The 22,210-nt window shown below is 39.1% G+C and overlaps 1 protein-coding gene across 13 annotated transcripts in view; it reads right to left on the reverse strand.

The window, feature by feature from the left end:
• Prdm5 (PR/SET domain 5) overlaps nucleotides 1-22,210 on the reverse strand; it is a 198,093-nt gene that overhangs the window by 30,272 nt on the left and 145,611 nt on the right. For all 13 annotated transcript variants that reach the window (XM_017801001.2, XM_029569076.1, XM_029569074.1 and 10 more), the window contains one exon: nucleotides 16,269-16,354. In XM_017801001.2, the coding sequence (XP_017656490.1) occupies nucleotides 16,269-16,354 (86 nt within the window). The remainder of the gene's footprint in view (nucleotides 1-16,268; nucleotides 16,355-22,210) is intronic.

A 22,210-nucleotide genomic window follows, 5' to 3' on the forward strand; every position in this document is an offset into this window, starting at 1 on the left:
TAAAATATTTTATTTGTTATTTTTATTTTATGTGTATGCATGTATTGCCTGCATGTAAGTAAGTACACCCATGTCATGCAATGCCTACAGAAGACAGAAGAGGCTGTTGGATCCCCTGGAACTGGAGTTATAGACAGTTGTTAGCTTCCATGTGGGTGATGGGATTCAAACCCGGGTCTTCTGCAAGAACAGTCAGTGTTCTTAACTGCTGAGCCATCTCTCCAGCCCCAAGGTCTCCAATCCTAAAGATAGTAAAGTTGCAATAGTAATGATAAATGTAAATTTCTAATGATTAAGTAGATTCTATGCTCTCAGTAAATAAAATCAGATGCCTATATATTTGAAAGTAGCATTGGTCTCTGAGATAATGAAATTAAAAATAATACCAGTCAATTCACAATAAGATAGTTTGAGAGAGAATAGTTTTAAATGAAATGGCATCATATTTCAAAATCCTAGAACAACTAGGCAGGTATTGCATACCTGCTCTCTGACAGTTATTCAGCTTCTCTTTGTTTCAAGCAAGACAGTGTCACAGAAGAACTCATAGGAAGTTTCTTGATATAATTAGCTACATCAAGTCACTGACTCATATACCTTTAAGTCCTCTTATTGTTAAAGAAAGGGACAGGATCAGCTGCCACATTATGTACTTTCATTGACTCCATAATGAACTAAGGCTTGAGTTATTTTAAAAATATGGTAGAAATGCTGTACCATGTTATAGCTTGAATTTTAAATATTCCCCTCAAACATAATATTTGAAGGGCCTGATTGTCATCCTGTGGTGCAACTGGAGGTTGTAGCTTTGGGGAAGGAAGTTAAACCACCAGTAACATGTCTTTTATTTCAACCCAGCCGTATACTTTCTATTTCTGTCTTTCTTTGTTTCTGTCTCTGTCCCCCTCTCTCTCTGTTCTTCCTGGCCATCACAAAGAAAGCATTCTCCTCCACTACATGCTCCCCACCTTTCCACAGACCCACAGTGGTGGGGCCAAGCAGCCATGCACTAACTCATTTGAAACCAGGAGCCAAAAGGGGTCTTTCTCCTTTTAAAGTATTATCTTAATGTATTATCATAAGGTATGTTGTCACAATATTAGAAAACAAATATGTGTCCTATATTTTGTTCTTATAGTACTAACAGCAATAACTGCAATGTTAGCAATTGAGTCACAGTATCATTAATCTCAACTTACCTGTAAGACTACTTTCGTGATGTGAAAACATAATGTAATATAAAAAATTTAAAAATTCAGTTCAAGAAAGAAAGTTGTTTGGAATGAACATCTGTTTTTATTTCATAGATTCTTATTTCTAATAAGCAAGGGAATCTTAGGCTTGTTGCTTATCTTATTGCTTCATTCCCTCACTGGAAAGCCAATAAAAGCTTATGTGGATTTAATAGTAGTATGGAATCAATCCTGTCCTCCTGTCTCAGTACGGCCTTGCAGAACCTGCCAAGGCTCACACCTTGTGCTCTACCTCGAACCTCCACACCTTGTGCTATGGGCTTTTCCTTAACCCACAAAACACAACTTCACATCCCTGCATACAACGATCAGTTAATGTAGCATTGTGGGAAGCGAGCACGGCCGAGCCAGCCAAAGATGGCGCCCTGACTGGCTGCCAAACCTCGTGCTGTTTACTTCAACTCTTGGCTGATTGCCAAGGCTCGTGAATCCCGCTTGTTTACTCCAACTCTCTGAAGCATGGTGAGCCCGAACAGGTGCTGCCTACCTGATGATCTTGCTACGTGGCTAACAAGCTGCACTCTGCCTGGCCGCTGCACGTGTGTGAGTCCTGATTGGTCCTGGCTGGGGGGAAAAACGCTATATAAAGAGCTGATGTGTGTAATAAGAGAAGAATAGAAGCAGCATCATAGTGGGTGAGATAATGAAGAGAATATGAGAGAGAATAAGAGAGAATAAAGGAAGGAAGAGAAACAGAAGCTTGAACCTCACCTTGGTGTCTGTGTCGTCTTTCCTGGACTCTGCTGGACAGAGTCCTGGCTCGCGACAAGTGGTGGCCCGTACGGGGACCCTGATGCACGCGACAAGTGGTGGCCCGTACGGGGAACCTGATGCACGTGACATAGCATAACCTACCTGACTTATGCTCCTTTTAGAAAATTACAATCATGGCTTGTCACTCAGTTCAAGCCTCCTCAAGTGAACCCTGGTTAGTTTCCTTAGTGATTAGTTAGCTTCTTTGGTTTCTGTCTTCCAGTGGTCCTTTCAAGAACACTGTTCTTCTCTGTAGAGTACCTAACTGAGTAATGCTGGTTTCTGCCTTACACCTCTGCATATCTAGAGTTGCACAAGATTCCTGATAGTAGAGACCAGGGCTTAAAACTTTGTCCTTTCAACATAAATGAAAATCCATTCAGAAAATCTCCAGTTTTACAGAAAAAAACCATAAATTTCAGTAAGTATAAAATCATAACCATTGCGTATGGACGAATGAACAAATACATGAACTAAGCTGTAAGGAAGAAAGAAAAGGGAAAGAATGACATAAAAGTAGAACAACTGGGCTAATGTGGTGTAACTAAAGCATCAGCAGAGCGAGAGGTGGCTGCATAGCAAGTATTGACTAAGAGCTGTAAGGAGAGCTACTTCTATCCTCAGGGTACTGTGGACTTAGGAAAAGGTGGTCAGTTTGGGGAGAAGGGGTATGTGTGCCCAGGAAGTGAAGGCCTGCAGAATGAGACAGTGGAGACCCCAGTTCACCAGGAGCTTGGTCATTGCACTACAACTGCCAGCTTCTGTTTGCTTCTATTTCTGTCTTAGTAACTTAGATATATGATCAGCGTTGATGCAAATATTGCTGCAACCATGTATGGGACGGGTAGACCAGCATTTCTCAAGTAGTGCTTCCTGCAACTCTAGCCCCAATGAGATGCTAGTGCTTTAAAATAACCAATCACTCAGACCTCTAATTGTCTCTGTCTCTCTCAAATCTCTCTTTTCTAAAGTTTTCCAGGAGAATGCTAAATTCAACAAAGCACACACACAAAAAATGTATTGTGCACTTCTTAGAACTTACAGTATGGTTACATATATCCTAAAAGTCCAGGATTAAGACACAGCACGTGATTTCCCCTGGATATGCTGAAGTCCTTCCTTCCCTTGGCATTAGCGCCACGTCTTTTCTGCTGGTTCTCCTTCAGTGTCTTTTAGTTTCAGTTCAGAGAACCTTAGCTGCTCAGTTTTCTTTTCTTCCATCTAGGTATCTCCAGTGAGATTTCTGTTCTCCTGACACCTTTCCTCTCCTGCCCCTTCCTCCTATGGTGACATGAGGACTCCTCTGGATTTCTTGCACGCTGGAGTACCCTCCTCCTGGTCCCCATCCTTCTCGGATTGTTGCAATTTTCCCCTAACTTTTCTTCAACACATAATGCATGACACAGAAGTTATGCTCTTCCAAATCTTAAAGAGATACAATTGGAAACACACCATGTTAGTAAAAGGAGTTTCTTTAATCAGGAGTTCTCTGTGCAGGCAGTAACTGCTTGAAGTCATTGTTAAGCAACATTAAATAAAAACTGTCAAAGATTCCTAAGACAAATTACTTTGCTTTGAATTTTTAAGAAACTATGTGATATAATCAAGAAAGACTGTACCAAACATTTCCAACTTACAAACACAGGGATCTGATTTTATTCCTACTCAGAACAGCAGCAATATAAGTCAATTCACTAAATATTCCCTTCAAATGAAATTCAGTGCACTGTTTTTTTGTTATTCCAGTGCTCCAATAACAATGGAACGATAAGTTCTACCAGTGCTTTAGTTCCCTTTCCCACTGTAGCACTGTCCCCGGGAGTCACCAGACAGAAGGGGGCCCACTTACAGTGGCTTTTGCCTTTGTGCTATTTACTGTACCAATGGATGTGGACAGACTCTTTCGGTTACAGGCATATGTGTTTATTACTGGCTCTGAAGCAGTTAAGAAAAAGAAGGACGACTACACAGAGCTCAGGACAGAGTTCTGTTTCTGAAGGTGGTGTGCTGGGAGTAATTTCCCGAGTCACTCTGTCTTCAACCAATGCCACAAAGCAGGACACTCAAAAATCATCAGCAGGCTGAGGAGGATGTTAGGGATCACTCAGCACCTACACTCTTGTAAGTAAACCATCACCCATTGCTCTGTAAGTCAACCCAATAAACTCTCTGTTTTCCCAAACTTAAGTTTGGAGAAATTGGTCCTTGGGATGAAGGGAAGGAGGGGACTGAATGTCATTTGCATCTCCCAGAAGGAATTTTAACAACAGGAATAATAAAGTTACCCAGTGAAGCATGAAAATCTGCTTTTCTTTTAAATGTTCACCTGTTACTTTCAAAGCCTATAGGACTCTAAAGAAGAAGTCACCACATTCTAGAATGCCTGGACTAGAGTTAGGAACACCATTTGTAATGCAAAAAGCATTCTGACTAGAGAACTTCTAATTTTCCTTGCTGTGATTTTAGAGAGATTGAGTACAAGTTGCATGGAAATATGAGGAGAGGAGACTTTGCCAAGTGAGTTGATGACCATCAGAAAGACTTCACAAAGGAGAAAAAGAAAGGAGAAAATGAAGCTGTCACTCCTAGAAAAGGAAGTTATTTTTCAATTTTACAAGGGAAAGCAGCTTATGCTAATAGAATAAGAAGGTTCAGTTTCATGCATGTATAGATTCTGAGCCAAAGAAAATACAATGGTATTTTAAAGTCATCTATTTTTTTTAGTCAATGGCAAGGCATGTAAAATCTCCATGAATGTGGGTCCTAGAAACCTAAGAACTTTACAAATTCTAAACCCAAATTAAGAGTTTTGAAACAGTAGCAAAATCCTACATTCTGCTTTCTATAGCATAGAAGATAATGAAGCTTAGAAGCATAAGAATTAAAATTGTTCTAAAATCCAATGAACTTACAAGTTACTAGCTTTCTATCTTTTAGCTCTTCTGCATATAAAAATAGGCATAACTCAGTGCACTTCTCCCGTTCTTAATCTATATAGCTGTGAGCCTGGTATCCTTTCCCACCTCTCCTTTTCCTTCTCTTTGAAACTACTGGCTGCCCTTTGTGTCTCTATACAAAATACCTCAACCTCCCCAAATGTCCCTTCTGGCTTTGCATATTCTTCTGTGACTCCTTCCTCTGCACCATAACCTATATCCAACATGTTTAACCATGTTGATACATATATCAAAGAGCTCCTATATCTGGTTCCAACTTTCATATCCCCTTGGTATGTCTTAGTTCACCTGCCTCCAGGCTGCCTTCTTCACACCTTGTTCAAGAATAACTTCAGTGTCATTCTAGGGGATGAAAATGGCCATGTTCTTCCTCCATTCAAAACATAACTGATTGCAATCAACAAAATAAGGGTCCAGGACTCATACTGACTCCTTTGTCCTAGCCTGACTCAATTCAAGCCATACATCAGCATTCATCCTAGACTCAGCCAAGGGTTGAGAATCCAGTGGTCTGAGGCCTTTGAACAGGGAATGAGAATCTCTGGGTCTATAGCCTTTGACCAGAAATTGAGTCTCCTGAGCATCCCAGGGTCTGAGGTCCTGCAGTAGTTTCAATGAGAAATATCCCCTATAGGCTCATGAATTTGAACACTTGTTCCCCAGTTGGTGGCACTGTGTGGGAAGGTTATGAACCTTTACGAGGTAGAACCTTGCTGGAGGTGGGCTTTGAGGTTTTTATAGCCTGGCCCCACTTCCTGTTCTCTTTCTCTGCTTTCTGTATGTAGATGGACTGTGACCTTTCTGCTTACTGACTGCTGGGCTGGCCTGATACTCCGACTTCTATGCCTTCACTGCTATGATGGACGTATGTCTCTGAAACTGCAAGCCAAAATAAAATTCTTCCCTAAGTTGCTTTTGATCATGGTATTTTATCACAGCAACAGAAAAGTAATTAATAGAGTCCACTGACAAGATTTGAAGATCTCTGGGTCTGAGGCCTCAACCAGGAGTTAAGGATCCATGTGACTTGGGATGAACCACATGATCAGAATCCCACGGTCCCAGCTTCCAGATGCCATGTCATGGAACTTCTCAGCTTTTAAAATCAAGTGAGCCAATTCACCCAGTGCATCTCCTCCATATACTGTCTGCATGATCCCAACTAATACAGGAGGCTAGGGTCTGGTAACAAGCCTGGAAAATCCCCAAAGCCAGAGACCTTGGGAAATGCCCTAATGTCTCTTGAATTTGCTTTATAAGGCTTGGATTGAAGCCATAGTTAGCAAACTAAGAACATAACCTTCAGAAGAGAACTAACTCTCTCTCAAAAGCTGTCTCCATCATCATCCAAGTACAGAAAAAATGTCCCTGAGCAGGAAGGGAAAAGGTAGATATGAAAAGAGATGAGGAATGGTTTAAAATGCCAGTGCCCCCAACAGGGAGCTTGCTGAGCCCAAAGCTCACTGCCACTGACCTCCACACCTTGAGGAAATATACAGTTATAGACACTAACAGAATGGCCAGAGGATGCTGGCAGGTCACAAGTCCTAACTGTTGTACAAGGAGCCACTTGCTGATGGTAATGGAATGGGAGCCCCAGGAGTTTTGTAGCCTGGCCCACCATCCTTTGCCTCTAGAGAGGACTACAACCATGCTTGCACACTCACATCTGCCCTGACACCCAAGAAGAGCAGAAACCTGTTCTTGCCCAGAAACCTTGAAAGCCACACAAGAGGTTCCCAGGTTTTATGCTAATAATGTCAACAGATTGCCATCAGTGGAGAGAAGGGAGAAGAGGGGAAGAAAGGAGGAGGAGGAAGAGGAAGAGGAGGAGAAAGGGGAGAAAGATGAAGGAGAGAGGGAAGGAAAGAGGGGAGGGATGGAGGGCAAGATTTGTGGCAAGGGCATCATGCGGGGTCTTGCTAACAGTAAGATGAGGTGAGGACAATCCCTGAGAAAAATGCTCTGATCCTTCAGACCTTGCATGAAGATTATGGGCATATGTGGGGTGCCCAGTCCCAGTTGACACATCTACAATGTAACCCCTACATCTAAGGCTTAGAGAACATTGCAGAAGAGGGAGTGTAAAGATTTTAAGAATCATAGGACCAAGACTCTTACTTCTAGATTATGTTTTCTAGACACGATAGGGATGCTACACCCATGAAATCTCAACAATATGATTGCATAAACAAGACCTGAATAATGATGTCACCAGTGGACATGCCAATGAAGAGAGGGGAAATTTCACAAGGTCCACCCCTAGATGAAGAGCTACAGACAATCAATGGCTATTGAAAGAGGGAGGTCAGTCTTCTCCAGGGGCAACAGGTTATCCAAACCCATGTGATCAACCCTAACTATGTACATAGATCAACATTAAACAGGCTCAGAAGTGTAGATCCCTATTGTTATATACACATAAATATATAATAAATATAGAAGAAGAGGTCATGAACTTGAGAGGGAGTAAGGGGAGAATGGGAGGAGTCAAAAGGGGAGAGGGAGGGATGGAAATGATGTAAACGCAATACTCATGTATGAAATTCTCAAAAAAGAACTCTTAAATTTAAAAATAAAGGAAAGCTAACTAAAGGATATGAATTATTTTTAAAAACAGCATGGTCACAAGCAATTCACCACTGGAGGATATCTAAATCTATGGTAACTATAGCAGCAACAAAACCCTCATCCACTACTGACTAAACCGGCTCAGCATTCATACTTATGGTGTACCAGAAGCTGTGTACCATTTCTAGGCACAAATTTGCCTCGTTCTCTACTCTTATTTTACATAGAGTAACAGACATTGTGCATCATAAAAAAGCAAAACCTTCCAAACTCCACTACTCATTATTGATAGAACAGTCAATAGGTGGCCCTGAAGGTAGAAATATCAGACAAAGAATTTAAAATAACCACATTTAACATGTAAAAGAATCAAGGGAAACATCAAATATACGAAAAAGTTGAACACATAACAATTTTAGTAGATATATGTAAACTTATTTTTTAGAAAGCCAAAGGGAAATACTATAATTTTTAAAAAACTGTATCAAAAGTGAACGTCAGTTATTCAGATTCAGACATACAATATACAAAATCAAGAAATGTAATTCATCACAAGAAATGTAATTCATCACATAAGGACAGAAATCACATGGTCATCTATAGATATGGAGAAAACGCCTTTGACAAAAATACAATAATGATTCATGATAAAAGTCTGAGAGGATAGGTATGGAACATATCTCAACATAATGATATATAAGGCAAACTTGTAGCCACTGTCACGCTAAATGATGAAAAGCATGAAACATTCCCATTAAAATCAGGAACATGACAAGGGTGCCCACTTTCTCCACTCCTGTTTAATATAGGGATTAAGTTTTAGCTACAGCAATAAGGAGAAAGAAACTAAAGAGATAAAAATATGAAAGGAAGAAATCAAAGTATCTCTGTTTGCAGACAATATGATTCTATACCTGAGATACCCCCAAAGACTCCACTAAGAAACTGCAGTTTTGGTAAACTGGGAGGTTACAAAATTAACATACCCAAATCAGTAACCTTCTGACACACCAAAACCAAACATGCTGAGAAAAGATCAGGGAGACTGTCCCATTCACAAAACAAAGCAAGTGCCTTAAAATAAACATAACAGGGAAATGAAAGGTCTGTACAATGAAAACTTGAAAATACTAAAGAATGAAATTGAAGACACCACAGATTGAGAGACTTCCCATTCATGTGGATTAATAGGATTAATACTGTGAAAATGGCCATTTTACCAAAAGCAATCCACACATTCAATGAAATCACATCAAAATTTTAGCAGATTTCTTCACATAAATTAAATACATAATCTTAAAAGTTATATTTGAAAGCAATAAAAGACCCTAAACAGTAAAGAGATCCTGAACAATAATAACACTGTTAGAGGTGTCTTCGTGTTATACTACAGAGTCATGGTAATACAAACAGCATAGTACTGGCACAAAATAGGCACACCAATGAAAGGAATAGAATCAAGGATCCATATGTAAATCCCTGCACCCACAATCACCTAATTTTTGACAAAGTTGTCAAAAAGGCACATTGGAGGAAAGACAGCATCTTCAATGAATGGTGCTGGTAAAACTGGGTATCTTCACACAGAAGGATGAATCTTCATCCTTACCTCTCACTCTGCACAAAGATCAAGTCCAAATTGATCAAAGAGCTGACACTCTGAAAATTCTAGATAAAGTAGTGGGTACACGTAAAGGCATGTGCATAGGTGTAAGAAAGGATGTTCTGAATAGGACCTCCATTGCTCAGGAAATAAGACTAAGACCCCACAGGTGAGATCTCATGAAATTAAAAACTTTCTGCCCTGCAACAACAACAACAATTAATTGAGTGAATAATCAGTCTACAAATGGAGAAAATCTTAGCCAGATACACTTCTGACAGAGGGTTAGTGTCTAGAATATACAAAGAACTTTAAAAACTAAACAGCAGAAAAAATAAAAATAAAAAATTGGGGAATGAAAATACAGAAATTTCTCAAAAGATGAAATGTAAATGATTAAGAATTTTAAAAAACATTCAACATCTTTATCCATCAGGGAGCTGCAAACTAAAATTTTTTTGAGATTTCATCTCAAGAATGGAACTGAACAGGTAATTGTCAAAAAAAAATTTTTAAGTATCCTTAGCCCTCAATGAAATACAAATTAAAACTACTTTGACAATTCAAAATGCTACTGTAAAGAAAAAAAATGACAATAAATGCTGGTGATGATGTGGAGGAAGGAAACCCTTATTCACTGTTGGAAGGAGTCTAAATTGGAGCAACCACTATGGATATCTGTCGGGAGGTTCTTCAAAAAGCCAAAAGTTGAACTGCCATATGACCATTCTATATCACCCCTGGGAAAACACCCCAAAGACTCTATATCTGACTACAAAGATTTTTGCATCTCTACGTTCATTTACGCTCTATTCACAATAGCCAGGAAATAGGACCAACCTAGATGTCCAGCAACTGATGAATGCGTGAGGAAAATGTGGTTCCTATGTACAATGGAATCATATTCAGCTCTGAAAGAATATAAAATTTTGTGATTTTCAGAAAAATAGATGGAACTGGGGACTATTACACTGAGTAAGCAAACCCAGGCCCAGAAAAACAAGTGCAGCATGTTGTCTCTCATATTTAGATCCTTATTGTGTTTGACTTGGAGTGTATATAGAGGCCAGGAAGGTAGCAAGAAGCAACTGGAGGGAGAAGGAAGAAAAAAGAGAAAAGTTTAAGGGATGGGGGATAGTAGAACATGACAATATGAATGTGGAAAGGAATATTGAATGTGGAGAGGTTTAAGAAGCGTGAGGACAGGAGGGGTAAGGCGGAGGATAGAGTGGAAAGAATAACCAACATAAGGCTGCATGACACAGTCATAGGAAACCTACCATTTTAGAAGTTTAATAAAAATATAATTAAAAAAGAAAAGAGTTTGAATGGAGGCTCCCTCCTTGCAGGCAAGGGAGATAATGTTCTTCCAGAAGTTACAGGTTATTAAACAAGAGTCCCAGAGCCAGATGTAGGACATCTCTCTAAAAGTCACTGGTCAAAAAGGCTTCAGAGGCCACCAACACAACACAGGCTCTTGCCATTGCTCTTGGCTGCCCACAAGAACTAGATGATAAGACCTTATTGCTGAAGACACCACACATACTGGTCACAGGACATGGAGTTAAAACTGATGTAGAAGCTTCTTCCCTGCTAGCTGCTTTCATAGTGCTGGAAGGGCTACACAGGATACTGGGGAAGCAAAGCTATCAACAGTTTTACCTAGCTCTGAATCCTGTTAGCTACAGTAACAACCAGCCTGTCAAGAGGAGACAGTGGCATGAGTGTTATGGGGCTAACCAACTATTTTCTGACTGGATTTGAGGTTTGCTCCATAGGAGAGGACTCATGCCAGCTAGTGTAAGCCTGGTCAAGAGTTGGTGGCTGGGGAATTCATGGAGGGTGTGGGGGCCAGAAGGACCCCACTACAATCATCTTGTTAAATGGTCATGTCAAACTGCTTTCTCAGTATTCACATTTGTATTCACAGATTATTGTTGCTCTCAGCCTTCATCAGAGAAGCTTTTTATTACAGTGGATGGTGGTTAATGCAGACTTATAATTGGTCAAAGTGCCAAGAATAAATGATTGTGGAGTGCTCATCATTTACCCGCTATAAGGCTCAAGGAACTTCTTGATGTGGTGGGATGGGGAGGTGTGTTTCAAAAGACTCCTTGTAGATGTGACATGGCTGTTGTACTCATGAACTCACTACAGCTAAACTTACCCATCCAAGACTTACACAAGATTGGGAAAGTCGGCATTGTGTCATGGGAAGGGGAAGGGCTAATTCAGCCTTACCCTTCCCAGAGGGATTACAGACAGTTAATGGTGACTAGAGGAAGGACTGTCACTTTCTTGAGTGGTTTATTCACTGATAAGTTAGCCATGACCCAGAAAATAATCTCCTAAACATGCTTATACAAGCAACCCCAATTAAACTCAGGGGGTCACACATACAACCACATGAAAACAGAGGCTTGCTGGGAAGAAGGATTTCAGTTGGAGAAGGGGAGACGAGGCAAGGTAACTGAGGGTGGAAATGATTAAAATTCACTATATACGTGTATGAAACTGTCCAAGAATAAGAAATAAAATGATAATCTTCAGCAGGCAGGCGATAATGAAGGAAAGACTGATAAAAGTGAAAATATGTCAATTCATACGAGAAACACAAGATACAGAGAGATTGGAAAACAAAAAGAAAACCAGACAAAAACAGAATAAAGCAACCAAAAGCTAGAGTCTAGAATAAGCAATTGGAAGCTTGAAGAGGAAGATAAAAGAAGATTTGAAAATACTGGGCTGACTAGACTCCAGTGGATGAGTTTACACTGAAGGACATTTGAGTACAAAGGCCTGAATGAATAGGACTTAACATGTATGACAGAATACATGAGGTCTGGTGGGGGGATGGGGGAGGCATGGGGGGGTCTAAATTTGATTAAGAACTGTTGTATGAAATTACAGAAGCTCAATAAAAATATAAAAGAAAGAAGATCTGAAATGAACAGAAAAAAAGTCGAGAATTTTCTAAAATCGAACCGAAGCAGAATAGCATAGACAAGGGTGTTTCAGAGGCCTGAGGACTGACACATGAAAGAATCCAATCCCAGACGAAGACTGGAAATCCTTCCACTGTGGACTACATGAAACAAAAGAGCACGGGGTACAGGTGGGAGCCTGTGCTCTCCGAAGTCAGAAAAAGAAAAGAGTTATTTAAATAATTTATAAGGGATCAAGACTCTCCTGGCCCTTAGGTCTTTCCTAGTTCTCTGGCTCACTTCCAGTCAGCAGAGTCCATTGTCTTCCTTAATAAACTGTCTGATTTCTGCCACTACATGCTCCTGGTCTAATTCTTTCAGTGGGACACAAGAACTGGACACCTCAGCTAGTGCCTTGGGGATTTTGATCCATGCCTATATGATAACCAATGACTATAAATTTACAACAGAATATGCATAAAGAAAAGAACACCTAGACACAACATGGCCAACACACTGAACACCAAAAATAAAGATCATGTTGAAAATGCATACATCAGCAGCCTTCAGCCCAAGCCCCGCCTCCTCCTGAAGGAAAGTCAGTGACTCTCCACCTACTGCTAATGCTGCTGCAGATGTGCTTCCCAGAGGAACTGTTTGCTGCTCCTTCTCAGAGGTGTTCACAGAGACCACAGCATGCAAAGTTGTGGGCATCGGCATGATACAGCATTTTGAACCTTCCTAAAGACATAAAACCTGAAACCTCCTAAAGGCATAAAGGCTTCTGCTGTTGTAACAGAGAGAAGTGTCTGAAATAGGTTAAAAAAAAAAGTCTAGAAACGGAACCATCTGAACAGCAGGAGTACAAAAGAGCTCAAATGTGCTGCGATCCAAAGGTAACATTGTCATCTTTGCATTGAGCCTACAAAATGCAAATACTTGGGTTTTATGACCTTGAAGAAACTGTTCTAGAACTTTAAAAAATATATCTTTTGGTTTTTGACAGTAATTTAATTGTACTTCGTGTTAATCTTAATATGCCGTACAAAAATTGGACTTGTATGCAAAGATTATCTGCATTTATTCAATGCTTAGAAAACAGGATTTCAAAACTTAAAGCTGTCTGGGATACCAGGTACGTATAACTTAAAATAGGAAGTTAAAGAATTTTAGGTATAAACTGGTCCTTTTTAAATCCTCTCTGCAAACTGTGAGAATCTCTCTAAAATCCTCGTGTTTCTGTTCAACAGCTGAGATTTATTTTCTTTTTCTGCAGTTAGTGCTTGAGAACTCTTGACAAAGTCTTTGCTGCATCCGAATACCGAATACACTCTCAGGATCCTTGCTTCAAGAGTCACAAATTAAAAAATATGAGACTTAGAGTCATTATTTTCTTAGTTTAGAAATACACAGAAAAGCTTATAAAAGTCAGTAAAATAGAAAATATTTAATCAAATATAAGGCCAAAACACATGGTAGCTGTTATGGTTTGGATTATGAAGTACCCCCCCTACTAAGGACCTGTGCCAGCTCCCAGCTGTTGGCTCTATTGAGAGAGAACAAGGACAATAACTTCACCAGTGGGTGAATCCATGGATGAGCTCAGAGCTGAACGAGTCACTGAGGTCATGCTTGAGGGCATAGCCAGTCCCTAGCCCTTCTCTCCTCTCTGGCTGCCATGGTATAAGTAGTTGCTTTCTGCTGGGCCCTCTTACCATGATGTTTCTGCCTTGCCACAGACATAAAGTAGCAAACTACCAAGAATGACAATATACCTTTCCTCTTGCTTCTCTCAAGTATTATGAGAGTGATTAATAAACAGTAACAGTAGGCAAGGGAGTTGCAGTCAGTTTGCTGCTGCTACTTGTCTGTGCCTCAGTTTCCCATTTTTAAAATAGGATCACAGCTCTCTCACAGTTTTTATGAGGCAAAGATGAATTACAAATTAATAGGTTTGGAGGTCTTGAAGTTACCATCGTGATGTGTTCCATGGCATGGTAAGCACTGTCTTCGTACTTATTTGTATCTAGTATTATTGTCTTTTACAATTTCATATTAAAAAATAATTTTAACTGACCTAGAAATGTTATTTTCTTAAGAACAATGAAAAAAGTTTTTTCCCCTTGAGGGATTTAAACAGCTTCTTTGGTGATATAATCATTTCTATCTTCAATAATCAGGTGAAGCTATGTACTATACATTCTGGTCAGCATCATTCATTTCTAACAAATATAATCTTTGCTTATATATTGGCATCTTTCAAATAAACACATTGCTGTCATTTTGAGACTATTCACATATAAAGTAACTTTTTATTATATATATATTCTCTCCTTCTACCTTTTAAGTTCTGGGAACCTAACTTAGGTCAACAGACTGACAGGCAAGTGCCTTTACCCACCGAACCATTTCATCAGCCCTAAAATTAAATCAAGCCTCTTTAATAATGCTCATTATAAAAACAAATACCTTGAACATTGTATATTTAAATAACATAATAAAAAGTAATACTTCTTTAATCTTATGTAATAATTCTTATTCAGTAAATCCTCTCTCCCTCCCTCCCTCTTGGCAGCAAAAGAGGAGAGAGGAAGGGCTTGGGATTCCTTATATTCTCTAGCATACCCTTGGTCACCTGGAGACCAGCTTGGGCTGCTAGGGATCTTGTCCAGAGATGGAGGGAGGGAGGGAGGGAGAGAGCTAAGGATGACCTTGAATTTATTCTCCTGTCTCTACCTCCAGGGTGCTAGGATCATGAGTATGGTAGGCCTCAAACCCATGGCCTCATGCATAAGAAAGCACTCTACCAACTGAGCTATATTCACAGTCCCTAACACTAATATGAATAAAATTCTCTAAAGCAGAATGAGAATCTTGCTGTGGTGTGGCTCACCTCACCACAAGGATGGGAAGAGTACTTTCCTAACAGGACCAGGAAGGGTATCTTTTGTATATTCTAGAACTGAAGTAGAAGGCTAGACTGGGAATGATATTGCTGCTATGTGTTTTCTCCAAAGTCATTATTTTATAGGTAAGATTAAAAAATGAAAAAGAAGGCTAAATTGGAGCTACTTTAAAGAGGATCAAGCACAACTCTTAAAATGTGCAAAAATCTATCCCTGATAAGCACATCATAAAAACAACTAAGAAGAAACCCTGTGACAGAGAATGCAACAAAAAGAGGTATAGAGCAAAACCAAGACCAGATATTTGACAGCAAAGCAGGCCCATTCTAAGTGTCTGTGCCCTGAGCTGGACAGGGAGCTAAGTAACATATCCGGAAGCAGGGCCCGTGGTATACGTCATTTTAAAAATCTATTTCTATTTTATGTGTATGCCTGCAGAGGCCAGAGAGGGCATTGGATCTCCTGGAACTGGAGTTATGGATGGTTGTGAGCTGCCTAGGTCCTCTGCAAGAGCAGCCAGTGCCTTTATCCACAGAGCCACCTCTCCAGCCCCATAGAGGCACGAGAGGGCTTTGGTTCTCCTGGAACTGGAGTTATGGATGGTTGTGAGCTGCCATGTGGGTGCTGAGAACTGACCCTAGGTCCTCTGCAAGAGCAGCCAGTGCCTTTATCCACAGAGCCACCTCTCCAGCCCCATCATCCCCATCATACATCATATTTAAAGCATGTGAGATAGAAGTTTTAATCTGAAAAGACATATATAACAAAATGACAATAGTCCAGTGAGAGCAAAAGACACAAGGGACACCCCAGAAACAGAATGGGACACAGCACTTGGTGCACCCTGTAATGCACTGAGCTACACTCCCATGTTTTGCAACCTCCATAGATGTTACCTTTGTAACATCTTTCCTCTAAATATTTTGTTTACATTTCCCGGTAGCCAAATTCTGACATACTTGCCTCTGTGCAAGAGTATTCCTTACAAATTTCTTATAAATGATTATTTTGTAAAACTTTACATTTTTCTAGTGTTAAAACATTAACATTTATTTGATACTTGACCATTAATAAACCCTGCAAATTGATTCAAAGTCTAAGAATCAGGGTCCTTTTGAAGGTTTGGATTTTTCCTTTTTTTACTGAGTTGTCCTTTTAAAATTTTATCTTCAAACATCCACTGTAAACATGAACATAATTTCAGATGCATCACTTTTATTTCTCATGTGAAGTTAAATATATTTCTTTTAAAACGGGCATGGCTTTTACGATCAATGTCAAGAAACAGAATATAATCTTACCCTGGTGTGAGTACGAATGTGCATCTTCAGTCCATCATTTTTACTGAATCCTTTTTCACAGTAAGGACACTGATAGGGACGCTCACCTACAAACAAAGGAATCCTCCATGTCAGAAAAACGTGAAGAAAGAGAATGTGCCCAATGCCACTGCTGCTCACAGATCCTGGCTGGCATAGGAGGGGCACCAGGCCCAGCCAGGCAGAGAGAAGCACAGGTGGTAAAGGAAGTATGCACTGTGCTTCCCAGCAAGCAAAGGACACAGCCCCCAGCACACCCACCACCCAGAACCGCACAAGTAGCCCACAGGTTTCCTGCACGTTCCTTCAGATATATGAATGTTACCGAATCTTCTAATTTTAAAAACATAAAAATGTTTTATATTAAACAATTTGTTCTGGCACAATACTACTTTATTATACAGATCTTTCTTTAACAAGTCTATTCACAACTTTCTTTCATAAAGGCTTTATATTAATGACTGCCTCGTGGCTAAGAGTTTAAAAATAATTCCATAAAGCTGGTACACAAGTACTGGTACTTGAACTTCATAATAATTGATCCACAGCTTCTGATATAACCAAGTGGCTCTCACCTAAGGCTATAACTCAGAAAATGGGCAAACTGTTTTTTAAGACAAGTAATACAACTTAGAAAAAAACCCTTTGGTTTCAAAAAGACAAAATGATGGGGCTGGAAAATGGCTCAGTGGTTAAGAGCACTGGCTGCTCTTGTAGAGGACCCAAGGAAAGGACCCAGCACTTACATGGTGGTTAAGGACCATCAGTAACTCTAGTTCTAGGGGATCTGGCTTCTGTGGGGATTTCCCACACATGATACCCTTACTTCATGCTGTCAAAAAATACTCATACACATAAAAATAGTAACATATTAAAAAGAAAAAATGTGTCAAAGTGGAATCTTATAATTATTTACCATAATTATTAGGTCAAAATCACCAAGTTTCTTTATCCTTTCATTGAACAACTGGCAAAGAAGGCAGAATGCTAGAAACTTGCTACATCAAAGATTAGGAAAGGAAAAAAATCGTTCTCAGCTAGGACTGTGGTCAAGCCCTTTGCTCTTTTCTGTTCCAATGGGGTCCACTTGAACATCACAGGGATTTCAATACATCCTCTCACTGGGTCAGCCATGAGCTCCCTATTGCTCAACCCAACCATTTTACAGCAGAAGCCTCACTTGACCTCCGCTGTCTCTGCACTACTTCATGAAATGGGTCTGGAAGCTGTCTTGTGCTGGGACCTATAGTGCTCTCCTGAATTGTGTTTTTACATCATGTGGAACTGACTGTAGTGGCAGCCCCAACAGAGTGGCAGTTTCTAGCCTCTCCAATCACTGTGGCCATTTTTTTTTTTAAATTACAGCCTCAGGGTGAGAGGTACTTGGTTATATCAGAAAGTTATGTGGCTTAAATACCAATGTTAAATACAAAGTAGCACCCTGAAATTGTTGCAGCCATCCGTAATAGAAAGAAACTAAAAAAACGGTGTCCACCAAAATAGGAGCAGGTCTCTTTAATGAGCTATCCAGATTTGCCCACTTCTGTAAAAGAAATTCAACATTTGCACTAGTCAATCAGAAGACCTGGAATTCTTGAAGTTACGATAGTTACAATGGTAGAAGCTATGAATTTTCATGGCAGAACAAAGGATTGCAAATTCTAATTTTAACTCCAAGTTGATAATTCTGTTTACCTTATTTCTCATCTCTGTTAAGCCTCCCTCCAAACATCCATCTATCCATCATGTTGCGTCATTTGGCTATTTTATGAACAACTCAAATTCTGCATGTATTATTCTAAATTCATGATCTTATCTTCCCATGTGCTCTGTATATCCTGTTCGATCAGTTGTACCAAGCTTATTCAGTTATCAAACAAAAAACAACAAAAGCTCATATAATGAATCCTGTTAAGCAAGATTTTAAGGTTCTTCCCATAAAAACTAAAGAAAACACAGGCAGCTAGGTGAGACCATAGATACATTCATTTGCTTTGCTTTAGTAACATTTTTATTATCAATGCCTGTCCAATAATAACAGGAATACCTTAACTAAATACAATAAAATTTATTGAAAAGGAGAAACTTGGGAACTGTACCAAATCCCTCCTTTCTACTCAATTCTACCTAGATTTGGCCTCTGACTCTGTTGATCTGACTTCTGGATGCCTCTGTGTAAACTGGTTAGACTTTCTGAAGTTAATGACAAAAACTCTAATATTATGTAGGACTATCTGGCTGGCAGATTCAACATTACTTTGGTCATCAAAATTTAACAGGAAAAAGTAAGGGACAGATTATGAATGTGTATTATATCATAAGGTAAATCCAAAGTGAATGCAAACATTGGTAGAATACTAGTTGTGCCATATATACACACATACATACAAACACATCATTTAGAAGATAACTATAATATTGGCACATACCCTACTGTAGGACTCAGCTACAAATATAGTCTGGCTTAATGAGCATAGTAACATAAATAATATTTAAGTAGACATACATGTAGCAAAACATTTTCCATTTAACAAAGAACAAAATGATGAGTTCTTTCATCTATTTTTTAAAATTCTGTTCTGAAACCAAGGGACACTAAAATGCACTCATCATGTTTTCCATGAATACAGAAAGGAACAAACAGAAACATGATGGCAATTATAAAAGGTTGATTTTAAATTGATTGTCAAGATGCCATAAAGTGGATACTCTACGAAACTGATTTATTCATTTTTATAGGTTTGCCTCTTTCTGTCTATGCACAGCCTCCTAGAGTTTCAGTTCTGGGCTCTAGCAATTGCAGATAGACAAAATTATGTCAAGAAAATACAATAAAGACATATGCTTAAAGTAAAACCCCCAGCATGGAAGTGAGCAGGTGTGGTGTTCAGCTATGGGCATTAGGAAAGGCAAAATTACTGAATGCATGAAGTTCCTGGAATACATTATTCAAGTACACTTTTTTATTTTCAAAGCTCTTCACCTTTGAATTACAAGTATTTGAGCTTACTGGTTTTGAAATAAGAGTCCCCAGATTGTAACCGGTGGTATACCTGAGAGGGAAGCAACCCAAAAGCATTTGAATGTATGTGTGGGATGCTCTTCACTTCCAAAGGCTTCTGGTGGCAATGAAAGAAAGCATCATGCTGCCACATGGGGCACCTTGCCTGTCCAGCCTGGCCCAAGCAAGTCACCATGTAAATGCATTATGATGACAAATGCCCATTGTTGAATAACAATAGGAAAATTCAAATTCTAGCTTAACATATGTCCTTAGGTATGCTATTTTTTGCAGTTGCATTGTTCTATGTAATATAATGTCAACTGAAGATTTTAGAACTCTAGCCTTTGCCAAAAGCATAATAGTGCAATATTATGAGGACAGAGTCAAAGACTGGAGACATGGCTCAGCACTCAGTTGTTAAAAGCTCTTGCAGAGGTCCTGGGCTTGGTTTCTAGCACCTACGTGGCAGCTCACAGCCATCCATAACTCCAGTTCTAGGAGAACCAATGGCCACTTTTGACCTCCGTGGGCATTGCACACATGTGGTACAGTTATATACATGCAGACAAAACACTCATACGCATAACATAAAAATAAATTTTAAAAAATAAAAAAAGTCAAGAAAATTTGGGAGAGTAGCATGCCTCCATCTTAATGATGAAAAGATGCTAAATCCCAGAAATCACTGAATACACACCTATTATGCAAACTCTCAGTATCCTCCATCATGACACAGATCTTTCCCAAAGATCTTATATAACATGAAATTGACAAAGTCTTTTAAGATACTTAAATCTTGATATTCTTAAATTATACTGTGGATTTAATTCAAAAGTGAGTCTACTCTGTTAGGAGACTGAGATTAATTTTTTTTAATGATGCTAAATGTGTTGAATCAGTAGATTTAGTAATAATAATGGATTAACCATAAATATTAAAAAGTGTTAATGATAATAAACTTTGTGTTCTATTTACCACAATTTTCCTAAGTATACAATGTTTTGTTTCTTAAGATTTTTATAAACAGGGAGAAAAGCATAATACATAATTTATATATACAACTCTCCTGATAATTCTGTGTATAGAATAAGGCAAAATTAGAACATTTTCAAAAGTGCATTTAATAATTTTAAATTCTCATTTTTTCACTTAGTATATTTTTAAAAATTTATGCCAAATTTCAGAGTGCTCTCATAAATTAAGAAAATGCATTCAAAATGCATTAAAAATGTAACAACTTAAAACATAAAGTTAAGCCATTAACTTTCAGTAAATCCAATTTAAATGAGGTTGAAATAACTAAATGAAGTAATATATAAAGATTCCTGAGCCATACAGTTTTACTTTTTACTTTGAACATTTTAATAAAAATAATTTTTAGAGACAGTGACACTTTCAAGTGAAAAAGAAAACGCCTCAAGTTTATGTTTCATGAAAACATAGTCCTGGGATGGTTACACATGGTTGACCTTGGAAATATATGTGCCACATTGAAATTCTTAAAAAGAACTTTGTATTTGTCTTCCACAAGTATTAGAGAACTGGATTATATTTCCTTTGAAGACTAAGGAAATTTATGAAACAGCACACTGAATTATTCTCATTGAAAACTGACCTTCCCCTAAAAATCTAACTTTGGAAGCACCACCAGATCACTCTTCTGATTCCACCATTCAAACTCTGCACCTCACAGAGCATCTCATAAATTAGAAGTACAGTGCTGCGAGCAGTGAAATGTCACGCTGACACGTGGGAGGAGCTCAAGTTCACTTCTGGCACCTTTCTGTGAACTCCAATACTTTTATTTCCTTAAGCCAAAAGAGCCATGAAACCCCGCTGACCTTGCTGAACCCCACCTTGTTAATCACAGAATGTCCCCATTAATCAAATTTGGTAGGGACTCACTGGATCTAAAGAGGTTAAGCCTAAGGACACCATCTGAAGGAGAGACAGCAAAATCCTGAGCTTGACATTCACTTCTCAAATGGTTACAAAGAAACACTACTAAAATGGGCAATAAGATGTAATAACCAAGTAAGAGGAACTTTACTACTTAAATTACTTGGCTATACATGAATCAAACCACACAGAGTTTTTATCATAAAATGTGTCCTCATCCTCTTCCTTAAAAGAAATACCTTGTTTTAAAGAATCTTCCAGAAGTAGAACAACAACAAAACCCACCTAAAAATGGGATATGAAATGCAGACCAAAAGGAGGAGGAGGAGGAGAAGGAGGATCAGGAAGAGGTCGGCAAGGAGTAGGAGCAAGTAATGAATCAGTTTAATTATAATTAGGAAGAAAAGAGAAGTAGCTGATCTCCATGCAGGATGCTCTGTGGCCAAGCAGCAATGTCAATGGCACCTTCACTGTGATTCGCCTCAAGGGAGCAAGATGTCTTTGTGAGATCCTGGTGTGAGTGCTGCAGAAGCTTCACAAAAGGAGAGAGTTCAACAGTAAGTGCCAGCGTTTGAAAGGCTCGGACCTTCCATCCATGTTCTACTCACTAGTAAGGAGCAAGGATGGTAATGGAGGAGCGGCCCCAGGTATCGATTTGATTTTGTTTCCAGATCTCAGCCTTTCTTAGGGATATCCTTAATGATTTCACTCAGTGGTTTTACACTTTGAAGAATTTCACCTGGTTTTGTTGAACCTGGTACTGATGAGTACCCCAGCAGCAGTGGGCAGTTCAGTCCTAACTGTGAACAGCAAGTAACCCAGAAATCACTTTGTCTCTATCTAGAGAAGCTGTAAATCCTTCCTCAACCCCAGGGCAGGATTGCAGAAAAAACAGCACAGAGAACTGTTCTTGATGGTAATTATATAAGAATAGCAAGTGAAAACATATTAAAGGAATCAAATTTTTAGTTTCATTACACTAAACGAAAAGTTGGGGCTAGTTGTGTAGCTCAGTGGTAGT

This window comes from Nannospalax galili, unplaced genomic scaffold, assembly GCF_000622305.1.
Source record: "Nannospalax galili isolate Female #2095 unplaced genomic scaffold, S.galili_v1.0 scaffold441, whole genome shotgun sequence".
Taxonomy (NCBI): Eukaryota; Metazoa; Chordata; class Mammalia; order Rodentia; family Spalacidae; genus Nannospalax; species Nannospalax galili.